The 27,552-nt window shown below is 42.5% G+C and overlaps 1 protein-coding gene across 1 annotated transcript in view; it reads right to left on the bottom strand.

The window, feature by feature from the left end:
- The window catches only part of Tenm4 (teneurin transmembrane protein 4), a 716,831-nt gene that overhangs the window by 96,920 nt on the left and 592,359 nt on the right, over window positions 1-27,552 (bottom strand). Inside the window, exons 17-19 of the mRNA XM_090348503.1 lie at window positions 22,941-23,126; window positions 14,371-14,397; window positions 7,951-8,097 (exon numbers count right to left, since the gene is read on the bottom strand). Coding sequence (XP_090204629.1) covers window positions 7,951-8,097; window positions 14,371-14,397; window positions 22,941-23,126 — 360 coding nt within the window. The remainder of the gene's footprint in view (window positions 1-7,950; window positions 8,098-14,370; window positions 14,398-22,940; window positions 23,127-27,552) is intronic.

The following is a 27,552-nucleotide window of genomic DNA, read 5'->3' on the forward strand; positions in this document are numbered from 1 at the left end:
TGGTATGATGGGTGTCTTGGGAAGAGGTGCCATTTGGCCCTTCCCAGGCCTTCCTCTGCACACATTCCAGGGAAGCCCTCTCTAGACCTGTTCAGACTTAGATAACTGAACTGAAGAAAGCCAGCCATAGTGGCCCATATGAAATAAGGGTAGTGGAGCTCTCGGGACATACAGATGGCGTTATCACACAAACTGTGTTTTAACCCAGGGACTGTGAAATCATACACGTAATTGGTGTTAGAACAATTAATGTCAAGCCAGGATTTCTGTCTGCTTATACCTTGGTGTGTGGACATTCTTTTAGAAATTACATTTGACAAATGTTTTTTAAGCAGTAAATGTGGGTAGAACTTCCCCCAGGAGAGATTATCATATTTAAATGAGGTATCTATTTTTAAATGAGTAGGAACCACAAAATTCTTTTCAAAGGTTGCCTCTTATAAGATAAGCTTTTGTGTAAAACCCTCTCTATGTTTTTAAATGTAGCCCAAGGTGGGCAGAATAGTTAAGGCAAGGCCTTTTGCAATTCAATCTTCTTAGGCATAAATGACAAATTTACAATAACTGTTTAAAAAGAAAAGGGGTATGCTCTGGGGAAAAGAAAACAGTAAATTTTGGGTTTTCTTCCTCAAATTAGATGTATCATTTTGGGATTATCTAGATTGGTTGGTTTGGAAACTTATATTTCCCAAAAACCTCCAATTCACTTAATTGTCTAATATATGCATTATATATATATATATATAATTTGGTTGACTTACAAATTGTTCATGTGTCACAAATTGATGATTTCCATTAAGAGACCTTCATTTTATAATTTTTAATTTTTATTTATTTTTTTTTGTGAGGTGCCTCTGATGATGAGCAGAAAGCAAGGCACAGGGAAAGGAGAGGGGCATGGCCAGAATCAGAGGAAGGATCAAGAAGCAGAGAAATGGCTCTGATCTCTGAGATGCTAAAGGAAACATTCTAAAGTGGTTCATGTACTAAAGATCCTGACCTTCGAGACCCTGGATGCTAATATGCTGCTGGTGCCTGGAACTCTGGTTTCTGTTCTACTCACATTCCCACCTATTGTGCCCAGGCCCATCATCTCATATCATTCCTCATGGTGTACCCTGCAGACGAGTATCCACTGACCAACCTGGAGATTGGGAGAGGGGAGGTTGCAGTCAGGAAGTAAATGGGGAAGGGGAGAGATTCCAGGTAGGAAGCCAAAAGACCCAGTTTCCCCAGGTTGTCAATCTAGCTATTCAGCTAACTTTCTCTTCTTTACAAATGAAGACACTGGCTTAAGGACTCCTGTTAAGAAATTTATGAAGAAGACCAAGACATGTGAAAGGGTATCAATGTATGTGAATTAATGCACCTTCTATCTGGCAAATATCATGTAACCCTTTTATTAATTACAATAAAAATATTTTTTTAAAAAAGAAATTTATGAAGAAGAAGAGCAACAAATTCAGTCCTTTATCATTTTCCATCCCCAGCTGTGAGGCCTAATCTACACTCTACTTACTCTTAATATCAGTGCTTTGAATATTCTGGCTGCCCAGCCCCTCCCCAGGGGCAGGAACTGGCTTGTTTATTTCTGTACCTCAAAGGCACAGCATAGTGCCTTACACACTACAAGTGTCATGTTTGTTGAATGAATGAACCAACTCATGGATGATTATGAGAGGCTCTCATGTAAAAACAGTGCAATCAGTTTGGTAGGGCTCATGGAGGAGGGGCTGTGATGGAAGCCATTCCTGCAGGGAGAGTGAATGAATCCAGAATCCAGTATGTGGCCAGCAGGCTCTGTGCTAAGCACTGGACATGGAGGATATAAAAACAGCCCTGCTCCAAAGAATTCAGTAGAGTAGCCAGACAGAGGCAAAGAATTCTGGGAAACAAAGAGGCCTGGCTGTAGGATCCTCAAGATAGAAATCTAACTTAGGCCAGGTGGGATATTTCCCGGAAGAGAAAGTACTTAAACGGAGACTAGGATGGAGATGAATAAGCCACCAGTAAACGCTGCGCTGTGTTGTTTGCATGATTCCTTAAATGGATGTTCGCATGGCAGGGTATAACAAGCCCATCAGTCTCTCCATAGGCTTACCTCTTCCCTGGCTTGACAGCTCATCAGCCAACTTCATCTCGCTGCTGTCTATAGCCTGACCACGGAACTGCGGTGAGCAGCATCTGGGGGGCTCTGGTGAGGTGGGGGGGGGGTGGAATGCATCATCTCTTCTTTATGTATACATCTGAGGGAAGTTTTTGTCATTGGGCATAATAAATTCTGTGCCTTCTTTCAAAAGACTTGCAAAAAATCTTTATCTGCTCTTTGGAACACAAGATTTTTTAAAGGTCAATTTTTCATCTCTTATCATGAGAAGTGCGGTTTAGAGATTGTCTGAAGGATGACCAGATTCTAGGGCTTTATGTGAACTCAATTCCTGCCATGGGAGATGGGGAGGGAAAGGGAGGACTCCCGGGCTTTGTTCTCAGTTTTCTTGAAATTTCTCCTTCAAGGCAGCATCTATCAATTGTGTATTGCCACCCAGGATTGTCTTTCAAGGGGCCCAGAGCATCTGAAGAGATTATCCTACCTTGAAGCTTCTTAAAGATCCTTTATCCCAAAAGGTCTGGCTGTTTAAATTCTGATGGAGTTTTTATTCTGCCCTTCCTCTTTTTAAACTCTGCTTCCTGCTATTGCTATTCCTAGCTCTCCTACTGGTTCACTGTGTAACTTTAGGCAAGGCATTTTGGTTCACTGAGAGCTAGTAGCTTTGCTGCATGAAAACATACCTGCCTGCAATAATGACTCTTTAAAAGATGACTATTATTTTCCTTTATGTATATTTGGATATTTAAAAAAATTATTGTAAGGTTGGACATGTAACAGCTTGAGTTATTCATTTAAATAAATAAAATAAAAAAGGTGAAAATCCAGTAATGGAGAAATATATCCCAATGATCTTATATGAATCAAAGTAAGATGCTATAGAAAGTACACAATTCCAATTTTAAGAAATAATTATGCATAATAAGTAAAAGAAATGTATATATTACAGTGTTGGAAATTGAACCCAGGGCCTCATGCTTATGATCTTCCATTTGAGCTATGTTCCCAGTCCTTTTGGTTTTACTGTCTTTTTTAGATAGGGTCTTATGCTTTTGTCCGGGCTGACCTCAGACAAATATCTGGGACTACAGGGTTGTGCCATCATGGCTGACTTACAAATATGTCTTTTTTTCATACTGAACATTGCAGGTTGTGATTGCATGTAGAAATTTCCAAGAGGGGAGCAGCCATTTGCAGGTAAAGAAATTGGTATCAGAGAAGCTGAATGACTCAGCCAAGGTCATGCAGTTAGCAAATAGAGCTTCCAAAATACAAATCTAGAACTAGAGCTTGAACTCTGAGCCTCACATTCTTTCTCATTCACATCTGCCACTTGAACAACATCTCTACTTACAGCTTTTGGCTGATTAACTAAAGACAAGAGTCTCTCAGATTGGTCTTCCTAGACTGGCTCCAAATCCTAATCCTCAGATCTCAGCCTCCTGAGCAGCTAGGATTATTTGCATGAGCATTGGTGCCTGTCACCAGACCTTTTATTTTACTTTGTGTGCTATGTTGCCTTTTAGGCACTTTAAATACATGACCTATAATCCTCATAGCAATCCTGTAAGGAAGGCAAGTTTATATTTAGACCAGCATATTTAGACCAGTTTCATCAGCTTTGAAATGGGCATGAATGAACATGCTCATGGGAAAGGTCAATGTGCATCAAAAGAGAAGATATTCATAAAGGGCTTCACACAGGATAAGATATAAATAGGTCACATCTGAAAACTGAGGCACACAGAGGATTTACATCAAGTGGGCAAGTCAGGGCCCCTGAGTCTTCCCCGCTGGTGCCTCTTAGCACCTAGTTCCCTGAAGTAAAATGTGGAGGTATACAAGATGGATTGGGTAGCCTCAACAGGGGAATAGGAGACTGGATATTATCAAGTACATTCTGGGTATGCTTTCTGCTTCTAAATCCAGGCAAAAGTCACATATGGAAACAAAAACAAACCCATAAAACTGCTCCCAACTCAGCCACATTGCACACCTTTTTTTTTTTTCTATCACAGTTGAAAAACACTGCTACAGCATTTTTAATGAACCTTGAAATTCAAATTAAATTTGAAAAGGGTTGCTTTAAGTCTACCAAGTTGGAAAAGAGGAGAAAAGGAGAGTGGTAAGAGATGTCAGATAATATAAGAGCCTTGGTGGTTTACAGTCGAGTCTTGTATCTGAGCTCTGGGCACAGATCACCCATGGCCAGTCTTTCTACTTGGACAGAATACAATATAAACCAGTTACCTCATTATGAGAAAACAGTAAAGGTCGATAATAGTTCCACAGTCCTCATATGTCATTAAGTGGACACACAATTGCACTGCAAATTGTTGATGGATACTCAAGGTATAGTTGCATTCTGGTAGACTCTGATACTGTTTGCTACAGTCTAAGTGAGTGCCCACTATGTTACGAGGAGGAGGAGAGGGCACTAGGAAAAGATGAGTGGTCTAGATTCACAAGGCTACATGCAATGGCTCAAGAGACTGGGGTCCATTGTGGGCTCTGCTAATGTCTTTCTAGGTGCCTAGAAGATACAGGGTGTCACTTCCCCTTGGTGGATATCAGTATCCCCCATTTGCAAAATGCTAGACAGGGGAAGAAAGGATTTGAAGTCAATTTCCCTGATGCCCTTTCCTGTATTGTTACTCAATATTAAGCTCTGCTCATTCCTTCTCCAATTTCAACCATGAATGATGACTTAGCAGTGGTCTACTAACTTTATTCCCCTCCACCCTGGGACAATGCTATATCTCCTGTCATGGGTGGAATAGAGGAGCTTATTTCATTCTGCTTTTATTAGATTCAGTTATTCGTATGACAACATCTTCCAAATGACTGTGGGCTTCTTGAGGGACCATACTTGCTGAGTTTTATAAGCCCTGAGAAAGCCTCAGGAGCAGGAGCCCAATACCTATGTGCTTGGCAGAATACAAGGTAAACCAGTTACCTCTTTCTGAGGTAACTGCTTCTCCCTCTACTCAACCTGCTTCTGCTTAGGCAAGGCTCAGAGTGAAAAAAAGGCCATTGACAACAAGCTCTGTCCATCTCTGGTACTATTGGTTACTTCACTTATACTACCATGTGAAAAGGGAATCCTCTGTACCTTTCTTTGGTCTCCTCCAATGAACAGAGAGCGCATTAATGATGGAGGACCCCCCAAATGAAGAATCCCTCACTTTATGGAAGAAAAGACTGTCCTTCCCGGATGATTGTGATGACTAATGGGTGGTGTTGAATGGTCTGGATATGCAGGGACAAAAATCATATTACTATACCCAAGAGGTCACCCGGGCATCTGATAGTGTCAGCAGAATGAGTTGATTCACTTTTAGTACAGCAGCAATACTACTGTACTGCAATTCTGTCCTGGCTCTCTTTCCTTCAAGATTATGAGCCTTTCCTGGTCAAAGACTGTATCTTGTTCATCTTTGAATCCCTACTGTCTAGCACAGGACCCTATGCAGGATAGACACTCAGTTATCATTCGTTGAATGAGTGAATAAGCTCACATTACAAAGCTTTTGTATAGCTTTACTCAAAAGTATGTGTGTATAATCTTATTTTGGTCCATGACATGCTCTAAAGAATGTGTGAGTTATATGCTCTTACAACTGGGGAGTTTTTACTTGCTGTGATTTTCTGCTTCCTGCTGGCTCATGTCTCTGAGCAGTTGGAGAAGGCTTCATTCAGCCCCATTTCCTATGACAAGAAGCTCTTTCTCCCACCTAAGCAACAGGGCTTTGAACTACTCTGTATATAGGCCTCATGTAAACACTGGCAAATTCCAGTACTAGGGGCAGAGGGAGTGGTTAGTCTAGCTCTGAAGCATGGCAAATAGGACTTACACAGGTGTTGCATTCAGAGGGAGCAATGAGCCACTCTGTACCATCACTCATTCTTGCAGGTGCATTGCATGTGCTCTCTTTCCATATGTCCCAACAATAGTCTTTTCACTGTCCAGATGTTCAACAGCTGTCTAAAGACTGGCCAAGTTCTGGACTCTTGAGAAGGGAATGATTTCATGACAGGGCTTCTCTTCTCTTCTAGGATCAGGAATACTACTGTTTATCAGTGGATTTGTATCGTCACTGGCCAAGTGAAGCAGGACGTTGAGGAAGTCACATAGATACTTCAGACTGACATCACTTTTCCACAAAGAACAAATGCTGATTGACCTTTATCTTGCCTGAAGATGGGGTTGCTTGGTGCCCTGATCTGCTTTTGTTCTTCCTTTCCCTCTGATGATATCTCTAAACATAAAGCTCTTCTAATTCCAGAAAGCTCCTTTCTATTCAAGTATCCACCTTTCTGATGAATGTATTTATACTCCCACAACAACCAACATGTAACTCCATGATAACACTCCACACAGTCCTTCAGCACTTAACATTTTTCTCCCTCATTTAAGTTCCTGGAGGGCAGAGGCAGAATGTCCTCATGTCTGCATCTGGCACATGGCCTGGGTTTGGTTCCATAATGGAAACTCTTGATATTTATGTGACACAGAATTAATAAACTCTTCAAGGTTCAGACTGGTTAAAGGACATTTCAACACTGTGAGATCTCACAAAGAGAATATGTACTTACCATCCCTGTCTAGCAAACAAAGTCCCACCCATAGTCTCTTTGTTGACAATTACTTCCCTGGGCCCATGGAGGGAGTATTAGGCCTGACCCCCTGGGATTCAGGCAGCAGGTGGAAGGAGTGAGTAGAGGGTGGCTCAGACAAAGACCAGTGCTCTGAGCCAGTTATTTAGGCTGCCAGAGCCAACTCACGACATATGAGACAGAGCAACCACAATACTATATCTTTGGTTTTTCAATTCTTAAGGACTGTTCAGCGCTGAGGAGAATTTTAGGTAGGAAATTCCAAAGGCTATGAGACTGAATTTCTGACTTGGATGATTTTCTACTATGTATAGTATAGTGAGAAATTTATTTGGTGTAAATCAAAAGTGGTGGGCTAAGACTAGGTCACTGTTTGGTTATCATTAGAAAGGAAGAGCTAACTGTTCTGATTTTTTAAATTATCCCTGATTTAATTCTCATAATAATCATGTGAAATGGGCATAATTAGGCATCTTCCATGTAACAGAAAAACGAGAGATAATTCCATGAATATTACAAGGAGTAGAATGATCCTGCTGGTCTAACTGCCTCATCTTATGACTAGGATGGGAGAGAGGCCCTGAGACATCAAATCGCTTGCTTAGGAATGGACATGAGTCAAAGTCACAGTGAGAACTAGATTACAGATCCTTCACTCTCAGATAATAAATGTTCCACAAGACTAACCCCTCCATTCTTTTTCACTGAAAAACCAAACCAAACCAAACCAAATACTACAACAAACCCACAAGGATAGAGAGTGTGGAGGTAAACCACCCCTAAATGTGCTCAGGAAGAGTTATCATGAGAATCAAAGAGGCTTTGGTCACAGGTGGCTTTCCCCCCCCTCCTTGAAGAAATAACTGCAACTTGGGGTACAGAATTAGATGGCCAATTCTTCTACCTTGAGGCATGTGAAATGCATAGCTGTCCAGTCAACACACTGTACTGTGGAATTATGTGAAGACTCCTCTGCTCCTCTCTCTACACCAGCTGCTAGATACCAATTGGCTTCATTCATATTTGTGATTTTTTTTTAATGAATCCAAATGGAACGACAAGAGACGTGCACTCTCTTTTTCGGCCATTTGTGCAGTTTACCGATTGTCCCTTTGCCTCCCAACTGGACAGCTGGTGCTGATGGCCTTTAACTTCTGTCATACTCACCCTCTTTTTCTTTCTTCCCCCCAACAACTGCCCAGGACACACAGTGCCAGAGGCCCTACCTCCATCGTTGTCTTTGCTGTCTCCACATGCCGTTTCCATGGATGTGTCACAGCCAGCTCCTCGCCAGCCCAGCTGGCAGACACATTGCCAGCCATTCAGGCCCAAGGTACATCTTCCATTCCCATTGCACAGTCCAGGGCAACCCTCTGTAAGACAAAGTACACATGCGTCAAGGTCTGGTTGACCTCTAACTGCCATTGAGTGCATTCACTCTCTACCTGCCAGCATACATGACATTTACCCATATACCAGCACACAGATGCCACAGCAGCCAAAGGAGGCAGGGACCATGAAGAATTATCACTATACACAGAAGACAACCAAGACTCAGAGAGAGGGGAAGGGACTTGCTGGGATGGCAGTTAGAAGTGACAGGGACAGGTCTGAAATGAATAGCTTCTCCATCTCCAACCCTCCCTTTCATAGGTGATGGGAATGCTAAGATTCAATCAGTAGTTGACTGAACCTGTGGTGCTTTCTGTCTTGCTTTGGTTCATTCTTCTGTTCCTGGAAGCTGTCTAGAGAAAAGCCAGCCTCTCTGTCTCTGTCTCTGTCTCTCTCTCTCTCTCTCTTTCTCTCTCTCTCTCTCTCTCTTCCTCCTGTCCCTCAGCACTTATGAACATTGATCTAAAGGTCTGGGACTTTCTCACCTCTTGTTACTAGGTCAGGTTTATTGGGCCAAAGGCTTTTCAATTCTTCAATAATGTCTTCACTTGGAGGAAGAGGGGTCAGATCTTTTTCTTACCACCATGTCTACAATACACTGTGAAGAGGGCTTTGTACCCAGAGGAGCTCAAGGACTGTCATGAGAGAAACTCATGCTGAGTGTAAATGTGGGTAGAGCAGCCTCTCTGCACACACTTTGTTCCTCTGTATGTCTATTCACCTGTCTGTCACTTGTTAAGTACTTTCTTGGAGCTATTACTAGAGATATAGAGATGAATAACACTTAGTTCTTATTCTTCAGAAGCAGACAACCTGTCAAAGGACCTAAATTTGTATTAAAAAATTCACTGTGAAGTACCTTGAGGGCAACACACAAAAAAAAGCATGGTGGGACCTAGACAGAGGTACAGCCATCTGGAATGATGTGGATGGCTTAACCAAGAAAAGGTGGGTGATATTTAGGTTCATTGATTTAACTCTAACCTAGGACAAGGCGGGGATTGTTTTTTTTTTTACTGCTGTTCAAGAAAGTTTGTAGGTTTCTGATGACTACCTTTTCAAGCCCCTCTGAGTTTGTGGTCCAGACATCTATGTCTGAGAATATGCTATGTTTCACGATTTGCTTGAACTTTTATTTTGTCACTTGGACGTCACTCAGGTCTTCATTCAAAACTGGGATTGTGGGAGTGTGGCCTAGTGGTAGCGTGCTTATCTAGCATGCATGAAGCCCTGAGTTCAATTCCTCAGTACATACAGGAAGCTGGAAGTGTTGTGGTTCAGGTGGTAGGGTATTAGCCTTGAACATAAAGAGGTTCAAGGACAGAGCCCAAGCCCTGAGTTCAAGCCCCAGGACTGGCAAAAACAAAAACAAAAAACAAAAAGAAACTACCAACGCTCTTTTCTGAAGAACTACTAAACTACACCTGTCTCTTTTATATGTTCCTTCTGCGCTCTATCCTTGAGTGCGCTCAGGAAAAGATGAATATAAAAACACTCTTGTCTTCTACAAAGCTCAATTTATTTCAGTGTTATGAGCAATAAATGTATGCAATTACAGTTGAAAACTGGATATTCTGCCATGATAGAGGTGAAAGTTGACTCATCATTCTTTGTGTTTTTTTTTCTTTTGGATAGTACTTGGTTTTGAACTCAGGGTCCTGCACTTTCAACACTCTATCAGGTGGGCCCCAATCTCAGCCCTTTTTGCTTCCTGTGTAGCTGAGATAATAGGTATAAACCACTTAACAAACTTCTTGCCTGGGGTGGCAAGAACTGTAATTCTCTCATCTTTATATCCCAAGTAGCTAGAATTACAAGCATAAGCTCCCACACCTGGCATTCTTAACTACATCAACAGACATGAAAGTATCCAGAATTAGACTTGGACAACGGCAGGCACTTACTGATCAATACGGATTGAGGAGTTTAGTGTTTTAAAGACTTCAGCTAGTTGGCTGTTACTCAATGGAGAAAGGGAAATGATAGTTAATTTCCACTTCAAGTGGTCAACGCAGCAACCAGTAAATGTTTTCTATGTGAAGAAAACCATTTGCCAGTCCAGACTGCTACCATGTTTGGGTTAAAAGCTAGGGGCCTCATAAATGCAAACCTGGATGAAGAGAGACAATAATCCATTGATGTGATCACGAGGCTTGGCATAGAACTGACATACAGTGTGGTAGGCATTGGTTTCATAGGCAGAGAGAAGAAGTCTAGATAGGCCCATCTGCTCATGCTTCTCTAGCACACTGCTCTTCTAGGTCTGGGGAAGTGGCCTAGTGGGTACAGTATTTACCTAAAATACTGTCCTTCTGTCAACAATTATCTTGCATACTATTAAGTGATTACGTATGGAACTAGTTTAGAGGTCTGACTCCTCCATTAGAATGTAAAGCCCAGAAAAGAAACTTTGGCCCTGAGCCATTGCCTGTAAATAGTGGTCTCTTGTTGAACTGTACCAGTGGATGAGGCAGGGGAATAAGGTTCTGGTTGGAAAAAGCTTCCCTTAGGGGCCGGGAGTTTGGCCTAGTGGTTAAAGTGCTTGCCTAGCATGCATGAAGACCTGGGTTCGATTCCTCGGTACCACATACATAGAAAAAAGTCAGAAGTGGTGCTGAGGCTCAAGTGGTAGAGGTCTAGCCTTGAGAAAGTCCAAGGACAGTGCTCAGGCCCTGAGCTCAAGCCCAGGACTGGCAAAAAAAAAAAAAAAAAAAAAAAAAAAAAAGCTTCCCTTAGCCTCAGTTTCCTAGTTTATAACATTAAGGTCTAGCTATAGATGATCTGTTAGTTCCTTCTAACACAACAGGCCCAGAAGAAAAAGGTCAAATAAATAAGATTCAATGAATCTGTTCTTAGATTCAACAGTCTTTAGTCAACAGCTACCGGATGCTAGACCTTGTGTCAGTCTGTGGATATAAGGAGATATATATCTATGGCCTGCAAAAATTCTATGTTCTGATTTTTTTGGTACTCTATTTTTTCCAGAAAGTATTTAAACTGGGTCTTGGAAAATATCACATCCCAGATTCTGGCTAACCTGAATGCTAATGTCCTTACTAAAGAAAACTGCTTATCTGATTATTGAAGCATTTTCCCCAGTTGACCTCAGGATTTCCTCCCATACCCTGTAATACTCTATTCTGTCACAGCCTGTTTGGGATACCTGCTCTGGAAGGCTCTCTGGATGCCTACTGCACACATTCTGTGATGCTGAAAGAAGGTGGGCCAGTATCTCCAGAGGCTGGTGCCCCAGAGAAGAGAAGTTTGTAACAAGGAATCACAGGGAGTTCTTATTCACAGTCAATTTCTTTAAAGGAACCAACTTCCACCTTCAGGACCTGCCCTATCCCAGCAGTTTCTAGGAACTTCAGAGTGCCTGTGGATAGAATGAAGCTCCCTCTTTGTCACATGCCTATTAGCCAGCATTGAGGAAGCCTCTTTTAGATGACTTGCTGACTTTCTTAAAGCCACATGCCCATCCTTCCCTACGGCAGAAGCTCATTAATTCCACAAACCCTAAAACTCATCCATAATTCAGAGAGCCCAGGTGACATTAACAATCCCCTCTGGAAGGACTCACACCAGGCATTTGCTAGAGCCGAAATAATATAGTTTTACAGTATAGAGAAGGACTAAGCTTTTCAAAAGAAAGGATACCCTTTAAATGACAAGGGACCACTTCATCTTCAATGTCATGTTCTAATCTATGAAGAAGCCTTCTTGCAGCTGGCTGGCCCCAACTGTGACGAGGAGACTTTTGGATCTTTGGAAGCATTGTACTGTGGGGCCTGTGTCATATACCTACCCCATCTCAAAAACCTGCTCTCTCCAAGCCTTCTTTTCCCCCTCTTGTACATTTTGTTTCTATATTCACTTTTCCATTCAAGGTCACCATATTTTCTTACCTTGGTGACAGCAATAGTATGCTATTTAGTTTTCTTGTTCCCCAAAACTTCTTTCTCGAAAGGCCAGCCGGATCCTTCCAAATCACAGATGTGCCTTCCTACCTTAAAAATCCCTTAGTAGCTCTTCTACATCCCAGGTAAAATTCTACAACTACAAAGTTCCCGCCTACTTTGGAGGTCTTCTTCCTAAGTGGTCCCTGGATTTTCTCAAATCAAGTGCCCTCACCATGTTCTGTTGGAACTGTTTTGGTGTCTTCTCTGCTAGGCCACAGGCTCAGGGAGTAGGGACCATTTCTGTTCTCTAATATCCTCATTTTTTGGCATTTATAAGGAGTGATTATTGCTTATTTAGTGTCTCCCAATGCATGTAGAAAGAGAGAATAAAAGTAGGCTTAGCTTTGAATTGCAAAGTTTATACTCTCCTCCGCCAAGTCCCCAAGTTTGTATAGTACATGTCACTGAACTCTTGTAGAATTAGATATACCAGAACATCAGCTAGTTTGGGGGCATGGCTCAGGCCAAGAAACCCTTTTTTTAAAGCAAGTTCTGATTCACTGATCTAATCCAATTAAAGGTGTATTGGTGACATTTTTCTGAACTGAAAATCAGAACAGGTGGGTTGAAAGACACAATGTGAGTCACTTTCTAGGGAGAGTGTCAGTTTAGAAGATGTGACTTAGGATGATAGAATGTAGAATGTTGGAAACATGTATTAGGCCAGTTCATCCAAAGCCCTGGCTCAACTACCTCCTACAAATGTGTTCAATTTCTTGAATTTCAATTTCCTTACTCAATTAAATGGGTATAGTTATATCTCCTTTCTTAAAAAAAATCACAGGACTCAGGACTAATAGAAATAAAACAACCTCACATAATAGGAAAAACTTCCCTCAATTAATAATTTCATTATGAAATTTAGTCTATCCTGACAATGATAATGCTTTTTTAAAAAAAGGCTCAGAGGTATTGCATCTGCCTGCTCAAATGACTTCAGTTTCCATTGAGGACAGCCCATGAAATTCAAAGGAGCTTCCTGTCTTTCTCCTTGTCTCCTGCTTGATCCATTCCAGCGACACTTTGTTGTATTTGACAAAGTCATCACCAGCTAAAAGCATTTTGTCAGTTACCAGTCTCCAAAACCTTTCCCATAAGTTTTGAAATAGCAGTTGTGATCTCTTATTAAAAGGCAATTTAGCCTTTTCCATTACAATTTTCAGCAATTAACCTGGCTAATGAAGTTTTTCTCCAAATTAAGGGTGAGAAGAAGAATAGGATGATAAAATAGCATAACTCCAATTAATGGAGCATTGTGTACGAAGCACATGATATTAATCACTAGTCGTCATCCTCAGGTTCTCCCTGTGTGGGCAAGTAGCTTTCTGGATCTTCTTCTAGATAGAGATTCTGAGAGTAAAATGACCGGCCCCAAATGACAAAGCGTGTCAAGTGTGGCTGCTGGGGTTTGAAACCTGGCAGTCTGATTCTAGCATATGGGTTCCCAACCACAGGGTGGGTGGATTATGCCAGGCTGGACAACTGAAAGATGAATATATGACATGACATTTCTCCCTGGTGAGAGCTAAATCCTTTAAAAGCACACACATCTGATCATCCCTGAGACTTAATTTGAAAACCGCGAGGGCTTATTTGCAAAACTAGGCATTGCCTAATTCATGTCAATGCTTCAAATGTGATGAATCACTTTGCCTTCAGGAGTCTCTCCAAAGATACAACTTACCAAAACCAGGCCTTCTCTGGAAAGGAAAACAAGTAATGAACAAACAGACCGTCCACTTCCCTGGGACTAGTCTGTTTTCTCTGTGTCTCCAGACAAACTAGGCAGAATAGGCAACTGTGTCTAGTATCCTCAGGGTAGGGGGTTGGAGGGGGTGGGTCCACATGTAGCTGCTGAATGAAGGAACATAAAGTAATACAACGTAGGCCTTAACATTTCTTAGCTTTCTCTTGAGTCTCGTCCTCTCTCAGAACACCAATCTTGATTCCCAGCATTTTTAGTCTGCTAGACCAGAGGCTATAAGGAATGGGAAGGGTGACATGAGATGCGATGGGAAGGGTGATGGGGGAATGGAAGAACAGTAACACAATGGTAATGTCACAAATAGATCTGAGTGACTCTGGTGGAGAATTTCGCTATAGGTAACAACCATCTTTTGGCTCTGACCCCACTCCTTCTGGGGAGTGAACACTGCAAAAGATAGAGGATGACATGATCCTCATGCTCATGAAATATATATATATATATATATATATGTCATCTTTTACACACACACACACACACACACACACACACACACACACACGAGGAAAATAGAGGAAGGAAGACCATACCTTTAACTACCCTATCCAGATAGTGAGCTTGGGAGATAAAAGACAGGACATTTAAGGTAGGACCCATGAAGTACAGTACTGTCTGCCACGTAATCATGCCAGGTGCTAAGGTGACCCAGGGAGATGTGCCCCACATATGGGACAGGCCCCTGTCACAGTGGGGAAAATAAAACCAAAGACAAAATGACGTGGGAGAGAAGGAAGGGAAGCAAGCACATTCTCTGACAAGGGTCAAAGGCATATCAACTCATTCTGGGATTCAGGCATTTGGAAATGTGATCAGATAAACAAAGAGACACGTGGATAAGGAAAACAGGAAAAAGGAGAATGGGAAACTGCAAAATGGCCACATTCCTTCTGTCAGATTTGCTCACATTTTTAGAAAACTTACAAATTTGCTTTTTGTCTACTCAGAGGAACAGCAAGCCTCCCCCAAGGGGAAGCAGCTGTACTGAGGGAACATGCTTTCTGGGCAGACATATTCCTGGGAAGCTGGAATTTAGAAATATGCAAAATTTGCCTCATCTCTGACAGGTGGGTGGAGTCTGTGGTCAAATATACCACTAGCTTGTCTGATTGCCACTCTTTGAATTAACCAAGTATACATGTGCCCACATAGACCTGAATGCAGAATGCTTGGTGTTCAAGTAAGATGCATCTTTACTGTGTGCATCTTACATAGAATGTGAGATATAGGTCAATGGATGTCACTGTGAAGAATAATAATAACAAACCTGAACATTTCCTAGTGCTTACTAATTCAGAAGGCATACATGCTTGTTTTTTTGATGGGGCTATGTTATTTGAATTTCTTGATAATCTAAGTAAGATCTTGCCTACTTGTTAGGATAAGTATTCAGAGCATGGGCTTCCCTCTCTATCTCCAGAATACATAAAATATATTTCCTGTTCCCATCTATAGGCTGTATTAGTCACAGCCCTGTATCAGTTAGTCTCCCTATGACTTCCTCTCATGTGCTCCCTGTAGAGGCCAGACCACATGGACCCAGAGGACCCAATGCCTTCAGCCAGGCTGCACTCCATCCTCAGCTCAATTTCACAATTTAAAAATAAACATCAACAAGATACATCTAAATTAAAATGTGGTGGATCTATCTGCAAGTCCTAGAATCCAGGATTCCATTGCTCTCCCTTAGCTTCTTTGCTCAAAGCTGGTGTTCTACTTGGTGAATACACCTCCTCTTCTGGCTTCTTGCTAGTTAATTGGAGGTGAAGTCTCATGGACTCTTCTGCTTGGACTGACTTTGATCTGTGGTCTTCCTATATCAACTTCCTGGGTAGCTAGGATCATCCTTACAGTGCACCTTAAAGTGCTGTAGTAGGAACATTCTTTCTCTTCATTAAAAAATGAGTCTTATTTTTTCAATCCTCTGGATAGACAGATATGGTGTTTGTCAACATGTATTTGCTGCAAGATCTGGGTGGGTGAGAGTCTATATTCTTAGTTCAAGTATCCATGTGGCTTCTCTTTCAACATGAAATATATTCCTGGTTGTTGCATAGCTGAATGGAAAATTAGGAAGCTGAGATAATGGGGCCTGCATGCATCCCTCATCCTTATAGTTGCTGTGGACTCCACAGAACAGCAGGGTCTAAGAAGGATTTGTGAAGGAGAATGGCTTATTGAGCAGAAGTGAATACACAAAGCTGAGGGATGCCAAGTATAGAAACTACCCACGTGGAAAAATGGAACATGAAGACTGCCTTCATGAGAACCAGCCAAGAAACTTCTCTGGCTTTGGAGAATATATCCTTGATTCTTGCTTCATCTGTCACTCTAGTCTTTGACAAGCTCATTCATCTAATTTGGCAAAGTGAAGTAAAATTCCTTCGAAATTCTCTCCCAGGCTGTTAAAACTTTGCTATCAGAGAGCTTGAACACATAGGAGCTTCTAATTAGGGTGGTGTCCTTAGCTTTCAGATTTGTAGTGGGTTTTGGAAGTGCCTAAATATACTTTGGGGGCGGGGAGAGTTTTGAATAGTAGGTTTTGGACTCAGGGCTATGTGCTTGCTAGACATAAATTCTATCAATAGAGTTATGCTTATTTTTTATTTGTTTGTTTGTTTTTGGTGCTAGTATTTATTGAGATAGGGTCTTGCTTCTTGCTCAGGTGTATGCCTGGACTGTGACCTGCTTGTTTTAGGCTTCTCGCTGAAGCTGAGATGAGAGGTATATTAGATCATATCTAGTTGAGATGGAGTTTTACAGACTTTTCTTCATAAAGCTGGCCCAGAACTGAGATCCTCCCAATTACCGCTTTCTACAAAGGCAGAATGGCACTGCTGCACCTTGTTATAGTGACACCATACAATTCTGGCTCTGATTTTAGCCTCCCAAGTGGCTAGGATCACATATGGGATCCACCAGTGCCCAGTTCATATAGTGTTTTAATATATCACTTCTTATGACTCTGAGTCTGATTCAGAAGAGATAGTGTGAGCTGAGATTTCCTTCTCAGAGATGATGAGACTGGATGACTGCCACCATTGGAATCCAAATGACCACACCATACCACATCGTTAGCAATGAAGACATTCTTCATTGTCTTCAATGCAGTATAGCTCTGTTTCTTACTGATGATTATGCCCACGCTACAGTAGAGCTGAATTCAGAGTGCTCCTCTTACAATTCCACGTCACCTTCAAGAACCATGCCGTAATAAAGATTTTTATTAGAAAAGAACATTTCTAATGCCTTTAAAAAGTACTCATTAATTCCTTCAGGCCACAGGTGGAAACAGAAGCCAGTTGCTACAACTGGGCATATTCAGGTTAAATCCACTGTGTGGGTTTTTGAGGAGCTAAGTGCAAGCACTGAGAACTCCAAATTCTGACTCCACAAAGCAAAGGGGATTCCTTTGTGACAAAGAAACCGCAAGCCAAACTGTGAATCCAAAAGCTGAAAACAGTCAGTCAGTCAGTCAGTCAGTCAATACTGAACCCACAAAGGTACAGTGCTTCCTTAGCTCAGGGTATTGAAAATGGAAGTGATAACTGGGCCTGTGAAACCCAATGCCATTTATTGTTTATAAAAGGCACATATGGAAGCCCAAGTTGAGGTGGCTGTTATTTCTTTAAAAACCTTGACAAATATGCTGTGTGTAATCATTTTAAAACTCAAGATTTAAAAGTACCAACATTTAGAGAAGATGATACAAAGCTTGTAAGTTTGCAATGATGATACTTTAAGACTTCACAACATTCTTGCCTCTGACTCCTCATGACTTGTTTCTTTGACATTGCACAAATGTTTCTCAGGCTCTTCTCACTTTCCTGTTGGTAGCTGAGAAGCTGGCAGTGGTGGTTTCACACAGCCATTTATGAGAGACTGAGATGCTGCCATGAGATTGGGTTGGCATTTCAATGACAACCAATATGAAACCTTCTATTCTTGACTTTTCTGAACCATTAGAGGCTTCTAAGCTTTGCTCTTAAGAAGCTTTAGGGCCAGAAGTTGTGGAGAACATGGCAAGAAGTCTTCCATTCTTATGGTCTAGAAGCCTCAGGTCAACAATGAGAGTTGCCTCACTGGTTCATATTACAGCAGACTAAACTGGGCTCATTCTAGCAAGTAGCACTTATGGTGCTTATAATCACATGCATGGTTTTTACGTGGACAATGAAACCATCAACAAGATGTTTTTGGTTAAAATCCCTGATGCATTCATGGTTTCCTCTTTTTGGATGAAGGGCTGGTGAAAATGTGGTTGATGGCCCCCAACTCTAAGAGGAAACTGCCCTCCCCAAGCCCAGTTTCTTTCCTCTAGTTTCCCAGCTCTGCCATATGTGCTGAAATCTCCTAGGAACATTAGAAATCAAGCTTTTGCTCTGATAGTTCAAGGTGTAAAGGTGTATCTCTATTCTCTCTCTCTCTCTCTCTCTCTCAATCTTTCTCCCTCTCTCCCTTTCTCCCTCCCTCATTCTCTGTCTCTCCTCCCTCCCTCCAACTCCCCTTCCATTTTTTTCTTCCCTATCAGACTCCTGTCAGATTGCAGGTACTGTCATGAGAGCAAGCTTATGAGGACAGATAAATATATGGTCACCAACCAGATCCTGGCACCTCATAACCTCACAAGTCACTTGCCAGCTCTTGGTAAAAGAAGGTCTCACTACAAAAAAAGAAACCTGAAAGCTACCATCCAAAAGTGAATAAAGTGCTCCAGAAGATTGTGTGGCTTTCTTTAAGATTTCCCTTCATCTTGAAGTCTGGTTTTGCTCACTTAAGCAATTGCATCATTAGAGTATTATTTTGATCTTTACTCTCAGAGGAGGTTTTTGTTTAAGAATCAGGATTTATATGATTAGACAGCTCTCCTGCAGTTAAGTAAATAATTCTGTATATCGGGCATCTTGAACAATCACAGCTTTGGGGGGGGGTCAAGGTTGGAATTTTATAAATGCAATCAGAAGCTGGCATTTCCCACATATGTTTTGGGGCTTTATAGATGAGGGGCACTGAGGTGAATAAAATAATCATCATAAAATTGATCCAAAATGTTTGTAATGTTTTCAAAGATACAAAAAAAATTAAACACCTTCTTAAATTAAATTCTTAATGTTTTCTAGGGAAGTCAGAGGTCAAGTCCCAGATTTAGAGGACCTATACTATTAATGGTAAAGACATCCAAAAATATGCCTCTCATGGCTTTATGTTGGACTGTCTACTTGAGAACATTCTCAATCAATTCATATCACCTGGACTTCTAGACTAACAGAACTGGGTTCCACACATGAATGTTAGTACCCAGAAAGCAAGAACAAAAATGAAGACTCCTTTTCCTTCAAGGGCTTTTTTTTAAATGGGTAAGTCAATTTCAGGTTGGCAAGTGTGCTGTTCTATGGGCAGTGGAGGAGAGGGCCAGAGCTGTCACCCTGTGAACTACCACTGCCGTCCATTCTGGGATTTATCACCCCTGTGGGTCTTCTTGTAGGGCACTCACCAAAGAGATGGTAACTCCTAACATAAGGCATTAGGTTTCAATGTCAGTATTATTCCTTTTTCTTTTTGATGCCAAATAGGACTTGAATCTTGGACCTTTGGCTTTTTTCCACTTAGGGCTGGCACTCAATCACTTGAGCTACACCTCTACTTCCTGCTTTCTGCTAGTTAATTAGAGGGAAGACTCTTACCAACTTTTCTGTCTGGGCTGGTTCTGAACCGTGAATCTCAAATCCCACCCTCCTGAATAGCTGGGTGACAGGCATGAGCTACTAGCGCTCAGCATTCCATTTCAAGTATTCCTCACATTTGAAAGAAAAAGAAAACACACTATTATTTCATAGAGTGCCACCGTCAAGCTCCTACCTAGTTTGGAAACTGATCTCTTTTGAGAAAAATCAGGCCAGCTTCCATGGAACTATAAAAGGGGAGGGAAAAGCTTCCAAAAGAAAGTATTTACTTCCAACTATAATCGTGTGCTCTGGAAAATGTCACTGGAGTAAAAACAATTCTTGCACTGGAGACTTGGTCATTGATGCTCAGATTTACCTATTTTTTAAAACTGTTCATTTCTGCTATAAGGTAACCAAGTCATTCTTTCCTATTTAGAAAGGCACAGTGGGCAGGAAAACAGACCCTCTTCTTGTTAGCTTTTACCCCATGGAAGTCTCTGAATCAGTGTCACAAATGAGTCCCTTCTCCAATGAGGGAAATAACTAGATTATGAGCCACGCTATAATGACCCACTGTATAACAATGAAATCAGATAACGAGAGAAAACAAAATGCTTTAAGTTTCTAACCTTTTGTAGCAGTAGCCTTTTCTCCCCCTGCCCCCCCCACCCCAATCACCCTCACAGGGTGACTTTCTCTGGAAAGGTAAGAAAATGTTCCTTGTCATCCAAGATTAGAAATGGATTTCTCATCTCCTTTCTGTTTCAACAAGGAAAGAAAGGCACGGTCATTTCTTTAATATACTCCTCCCTTCCTACTATCCTACAAGGTTATGTAAGTGTGGACTTTCTCACAGAGATGCAGCTGGCCACAGCAGAGACCCACAGAGAGAAGGTTACCATGCAGGAAAATTAGACAAGAATTAGACAAAGAAAATGCTCACCACACAATGAAAGGTACTAGAATTACATGCCAAAGTCCTTTCATCTGAGCCCCTATGACTGGTCCATTACTTCTTCAATGTCCTATGACATTTTCCTGCTATTTAAGGCTGTCAACCTTCCCCCTATTTCGTGCACATTTACTTTGATATATTTCTTAGCTGGAGGGGGAATAACATTGGCAATGTCGAGGAAGGATATGTTCTTCAAGAATGGCAATGAGGTGATCAGGGAGGGAGAGGGGATGACTTGCCTTCTTGGCATCAGAACAAATGGGGCCTTCTTATAGCCAGGCTGATGAATAGCCACAACTCACCAGATGTAGCCCAGCTTCTTCACAAGCTTGGTCATGAGTGGTGTGTGATGGGACTGAGGGAGAATTCCCCTATGTTCCTGGTCACTGGACTCAGAAGAGATACTGCCTCTTATAAAAGTTGGACAAGCTGAATGCTGGTAGCTCACGCCTGTAATAGTAAGTGAAGCTGTGGCTCAAGGGCTAGAGTGCAAACCCTGAGTGAAAAAGCTTAGGGAAAACATCTACTTCCTGAGTTCAAGCTCTAGGATTCTCTCTCTCTCTCTCTCTCTCTCTCTCTCTCTCTCTCTCTCTCTCTCTCTCTCTCACACACACACACACACACACACACACACACACGTGCATGCACGCACATGTCCATGCAAAGGCAGACACTGATAAGCTTCTTAGAATTTTGAAATGTAGACCAAATGACAACTGAATGCATTCTAAGTCCTTGGGCTCTGATTGTGTTTTCTTTCAGCTGGGATGAACTATCTTCTCCTAGTTGGAAAGGCTCAACGATCAATCATATAGAAGACAGGGAAAGTAAAGGCCAGGAGAAAGCAAAGTTGAAAGAAGAAGAGAAAGTAGCTTAAAGACAAGAAAGCAAATTTTAAAGATGACAAGAGCTACTTCTCACTAATGGGCTTCTAGAACCAGTCTGGGGGTAGGATGACTTTGAAATCAAGAAGCTATCAAGTAGCTGAGAAATGGCATGGACTGTGGAGAAACAGGAAGAGAAATGGCTCTGTGAGGAGTTGGGGTGGGCAAAGCTGAGGAACTCTGAGTACCACCAAACTTATCAAGGCACAGCCTCTGGGAAAGATGTAAACTTGATGCCAATAGGCTTTGTCCTGCGAAGACTACAGAGCTAACAACTGGTGAGAAGAAAATCAAGCTTTAAATTCCTGTTCTTGCTCTTTAAAAGTTACAGGACCTATAGTTTTAGAAAAGAAAAAAAATGCATTGAAACCTCTTCACAGGGTTAGTAGTATAAAATAATGCAGGACAGTGCTTGGCACATTGTAAATACTCAAAAATTAGCAGCCATTAGTAATTAGAAGCTAATACTAATAAATATGAGATGTTCTGTAAGCCATTTATAAACGGGTTTCAGGAGACTAGGGACATAAACTAATGACAAAACAAAAAGAATGTAGAATAAAAAAGAAAAAAAAAGACTTCCTAGAGATCAGAGGTTTGCTTAAAATTCCTTTGTCCCTCAAAAGCTTAAAAGCTTGTCTTTCAGTTTCTATGAGACCCAAGAGGTCACTTTCAGAGCCACAGAGGCACTTGGAGTCTTGCCTTTTAAAGTCATGTGTGCACCATCTGACCAGACCCTTCCTTCTTTAAAAAAAAGGGGGGAGTAAGAGGGGGAAATGGGAGGAGAAGTTAAAATGCATCCATAAACCAGTTGATTCAAGTTGATTCAATAAAGAGCTTTTGGTGAGTGTTCTTTCCAGGATAATAAACCAAGCAAAACGTCTGGCTGTGTTTAAAATCAACAAAACCAGCAGGAAAGTCAGAGAGACAGAACCAAGTGATCAGCTTGTTTTTGAAAGCTGCCAGCAGTGCTGCTTCAGCAGGGGCTGGGGAGGGAGCCCCTGGGAGATGAGGAGACTCATGTAGGCAGGACAGAAGCTTAGGACAGGGGAAGGAGGAATGTAGATGTAGCCTACTGGCCTAGAAAGGGGGCAGGGCTTTTCCTGGAATCCTGGACCTCATTACCCGCTGGGAGTAGAGGGGTATGGGCTGAGCTCAAGCTACCCAACCAGATAATGAATTTGGTAATAATGGCTCTATTTATTGAGCATTCAGATATATGCCAGCCAGTGCCAAGTTCTCTACAGGCATACACTATTCTCTCCTTCTCACGCTGAGGAAACTGAGGCTCAGAAAAGCAAGGATAGTAGCTCACAGCTGCTAAGAGGCAGTCAGGTGACTCATCTGAGCCCAAAGCAGTACTACATTTAGCTGCAAGACCTGCCAATCACCTAACTGAGACCTGGAAAAGGCAAACTGGACGAAATAAGATAAAAATGCCAAATGGTGAGTTGAAATCCGATCGGGGTCTTTGTAAAGGCAGTCCTAATGTCCCCAGATGAAAGGACTTTTGGCCCCTCCCTACATGCAATGGAGGCCTAGGCTGGGCAGGGGTGCCTGGCAGAGCAGGCCAGGTGCCTGGACACTCAAGGCCATACCGATGGTGCAGTGCTCGCCGTTCCAGCCGGGGCTACATTCGCACCGGCCATCTCGGCAGGTCCCGTGTTCGGCACAGCGCGGGTGGCAGGCTCGCTGGTCGCATGCAGCCCCCATCCATCCATCCTGGCAGCGGCAGGTGCCCCCCACGCAGACTCCATGGCCACCGCAGTCTGCAGAGCAGATCTCTGTGAGCAGAAGGAGGAGGGAGGAAATGGAGCCAGGAAGGGAGGAAGGAGCAGCAGAGGTAGAGGAGAGAGGGGAGACAAAAACCAAACAAAACAATCATTGAGCAAGTTCTCCCTGGGAACAAGAGACACAGTTGGCTACCTACCTTCAGTCTGTGAGTACTGGATTTGGGAAGCTTGGGAGGAGAATGAATCTCCAGGGTGGATGACCCTGGGACAAGAACAATTCCCTGGACAGAAGGTGGCCCCTAGCTCATTTTCCTCATCCAAGCACAGGGGTTGCAGGACTCTGGTCTATTTGCTTTTCTCTATTGCTATTCTGCCCCCACATTTGTGCTTGCCACTTCCTAAGGGGACTGGCCTTGTGAACAGATGTGAGAAAAAGTCAAATTTAATTAAAAACCGGTTATGTGTGAAAGCAAAAGTAAGGATGCATCCCCATCGCCAAGCGAGGCGGGCTCTGGGCCTGTGTCTCACTCCAGCCCCGACTCAATAGAGCTAGTGTGAGAGAGAAGCTGGGTCCCACCTCGTGGGTCTACTCTGGGTTATTGTCCAAGACCTGCAGTGTGTTCTGTGCTTTTCCCCAGTTTATCCTCTGTCTTCCAGTTTGTGGTTTCCTGTCCCTAATTATAAGTACCAACTAAATAGGCTTTCAGATCCAAAACAAACAGCCAGTGGCCATTTCATGGTTAGAGCAGGGCTGCCGGGGGGGGCCCTTCACAAAGGCTTGTCTGTGCAATGGTGCAGAACACACAGGGCTTGATTCAGAAGCTCTGGGCCTTCAGGCCAGCAATGGCTTCATGTTTATTGTAGACAGAGGCCCCTTCCTTAGGCCTAACAAATGTCTCTGGTCTTTCAGAAACAGGCTGAGAGCCCGTGTCCATGGATCCTCTGCCAAGACTCTGATGAAGATCCAGACTAGAATCATGTCTATCATGCCTATCAGTCATGTGAAAATCCTACCATTTTATATTTCTTTTTTTTTTAAAGTTATTTTTATTATGAAGATGCTATATGGAGGGTTAGAGTTATGTAAGTAGGCAATGAGTACATTTCTTTGTGGACAGTGTTATCTCCCCCCTCATTTTCTCTCACTTTCCCTCCCCCCAATTCCCTCCCCCAAAGCGCTAACATAGTGTCTAGTGAGTATCACTGTTGCATTGATTCACTCTTTGCCCCACTCCAGCGCCCTCTGCTGACCTAGTAGAACTGTGAGGAATACTTGGGGAAATAGCTGAAGGCCATGTGTTCTAGGAAGCTTCCCTAAAACAGAGCAACCTGTGAGTTTTCTATGAGAAGTTCCAAGAGATTTGTGAGGCCCATGTTCACTCAGCCCTGGAAATTAGTTTCCTCGTCTGTTCCAAGGGACCCCGATGATGTCTAAGGTCCCTTCAGGCTCTAATATTGAGATTCTGTGGTACAATTACCTTCCACATTACATAGTGCCATCTATCTCTGAGGCTTGTCTCATGTGTCCCTTATCCCCAGCTCCTTCTTGTCCTATTGGTCTATCTCATTGTCAGACCAAGAATCGGAGCCGTTTCCTTCCAAACACTTCTGTCCCTAATACCCAGTACAAATCCTGGCACAAAACACACTCTAACTACAGCTTGTTAAATAATGGATGTGTCAGGGTGCCCTCCTGGGGTGGCAAGTACCTACAGGTGGAAAACAGTTCATGTAGGTGGGGCACCAATGGCTCATGCCTGTAACCCTGGATAGCCCAGAGGCTGCGATCCAAGCAGAAGTCGGTGCCTCTGCATACATCTTCAGCCCTCCAGGATTTGCTCCAGCTCCTTCTGCACTGTATCTTGGGCTTTCCTAAAGAGAAAGGATGTCATTCTGCACACCCCAGTGCCTCCCAGCTTCTACCTGTGACACCTACCTCTTTGAACATAGAGTAAATTCAGTGACCTTCTGGTGACTCTGGAGGCTCAGTCTGGAACTTTCTCCGAGAGTCCCAGGAGAGAAAGGTCAGCTTAGCATCTCTGGCTCTGCCCAACACTTTTTCCAAGTGCCAGTGACTGCTGTGAAAGTAAACCGCAAATGGCACTTCTATTCACTGAGGTGTGAGCCCAGAGAGGGATAGGGAGATGAAAAGCTGTTGTGTTCTTGGGCAGCTGGGTATTTGCAGGTCACAGGGAGATCTGCGAGGCAGAAGAGGAAGGCTTTGCCTGGCACATATATGGCTCTGGATCTCCAGGTCTTAATAGGAATAGTAATCCCTTATCCTTCAGTATCCAAAGGACTGGTTTTAGGATGCCCCCTACCCAATATGGCAATCCATAAATAAATCCTGTGTATAAAATGGTATGGCACGTGCATTGAACCTACCTACATCCTCCTGTCCACTTTAAATCACCTGTAGATGAATTATCATTCCTAATATCATATAAATGCTATGCCCATAATAGTTTCCTCTTCTTCCTCTGTATCATAGTGATGGTGCCCAGTTCAGTGGGTACTTGGTACCTGATCCTTGGTAAATATCTGATCTTCCTCCACACATACTTACTGTGTGTCAGAGACTGCGCTAGAAATAGGAGTCAAGAAGATCCAGTCTCTTTTTATTTTGGCTATGTCCCTCAAGAGACCATAGTATCAGATAAATACAGATAATCAGATAAATATAGCCTTACCACTTATGAGCTTAATAATCTGCAAGTTACACCTTATGCAATCTTTTGAACCTTACTTTCCAGTTCTGAAAAGTAGAGATAATAGTTCTCACATCACCAATATCACACTCCTGGTGCTAAATCAATATGTGGGAAACATATTTTCTGGTTTAACTAACACATATTAGGTTTTACAATTCGCTGCATACTTGTCATACAACTTCTTACCCAACTATCAAGATAATGTTGCAAGAACACCTGGCTACCATCCTTCTGAAGGGTGAGGGTACTGAGTCCTGGAAGGTATAACAATATTCTACAAGATCAGTATTTCTTGCACTTTCCTTGTTTTGACAATCCTTGCAACAGTACGATATTGCAACATAGCATTTTACAGATAAGGAAAATGAGTTAAGAATTACATACTGGAGGAGGCTCTCCTTTCAGCTTTATTTTTTGGTCCTAGCTGATCTCTCCCACCCATTTCTGGCCCAGCTACTCTTCTTCTTTGTTATATTCAAGTCAGATCACAGATAGCTATGAGATGAAATAAGATCCTCCAAGCAGAGTTTCCCAGACACTTGGTCTCATATTTTACATCTGGAGACTGCGCTCTCATCATTCAACACTCTACTTCCCCGCCCCTATACACAGGACACACTCTCCTGACAGGAAGCTGAAGCTGCCTGCTGGCTGAGCACCCTATCCCTCCACTGGCCCTTTACAAGCTGGGTTGCAAGCTGGGTTGTGCGCTTTGGCACATTTTAATGGAAGAGACTTGAACTGGATGACCTTGATGTTTATGGGGTGCTAAATGATGGTAACACAGAGGTGTCTGTTTAACTGAGAGGAAGAAAACCCCAGTGCATGATGGGAGTAGAAACCTGAGATGCTACTTTACCATTTGGTCTCAGGTTGCAGACTTGATCTTTTTTTTTTTTTAATCCCACCAAATACTTTGATTTATGTCTTTGAAATAGAAGAAACTCCTTCATTTTTTTTCCTGCCCAGATACTGCTTTGACATTAAAACAGCTCTAAACCTTACAGGATGGCTGGCTAGAGGCAGGCAGGATGATGCTGTGCAATGTGCTCTGACAGCTCCTGTGCCTTTTACATAAAGTTAATGGTCCTTTGTGAAATGTGGTCACAGCTCCTTTCTAGATCTCAGGTTTCCTTTTGGAGAACCAGGGCTAAGAACAACACTTGAGAGGGTTGCTGAAGGAATCTAGCTCATTCCATTGATTTCCTGGGGGTTGGACACGTACAAGTCCTATAGTGGGCGCTGGCACCTGAATGATAATAACCAAGAGTGATCAGTGATTTCCTGACCCAAGGAGTTGACATTTTAGCATGGCAGAGGGAAATAACCTAAATCTATTGAGTTAAGTTAAAAGCATGAGAAACAGTAAAGATTTTAGTATAGCACCTGGCACATAAACAGAATAGAATAAATTTCACATGCACGTTTTTATTAAAAAGGAAATGAGAGCAAGTGCACTGGAGATCAGAAGTGAATTCTGACTTGTGCAGTACAGACAGAGCATCTGATAGCTACTAGTTGACTTGCAGAAGGTCAAAATCAGAGAGCTTTCTGTCTGGAGGATGAATGCTGGAAAGCTGGGGTCATGGAAGAATCTTTTGAGATACTGAAGAGTACAAAAGTCACAAGGTAAAATTGGCTTAAGATCCAGTCCAAACCTTGTGGGTCCAGGGGAAAGTTACTCAATCTTTCTGAGTTATAAATATTGACTCTTAAAATGGTAAGAATAATGGTGACTGCCTCCTCCTCCCCGCCCCTGCTGACAC

The sequence above is a fragment of the Megascapheus bottae genome, chromosome 16 (assembly GCF_031878675.1).
Source record: "Megascapheus bottae isolate mThoBot1 chromosome 16, mThoBot2.hap1, whole genome shotgun sequence".
Lineage (NCBI taxonomy): Eukaryota > Metazoa > Chordata > Mammalia > Rodentia > Geomyidae > Megascapheus > Megascapheus bottae.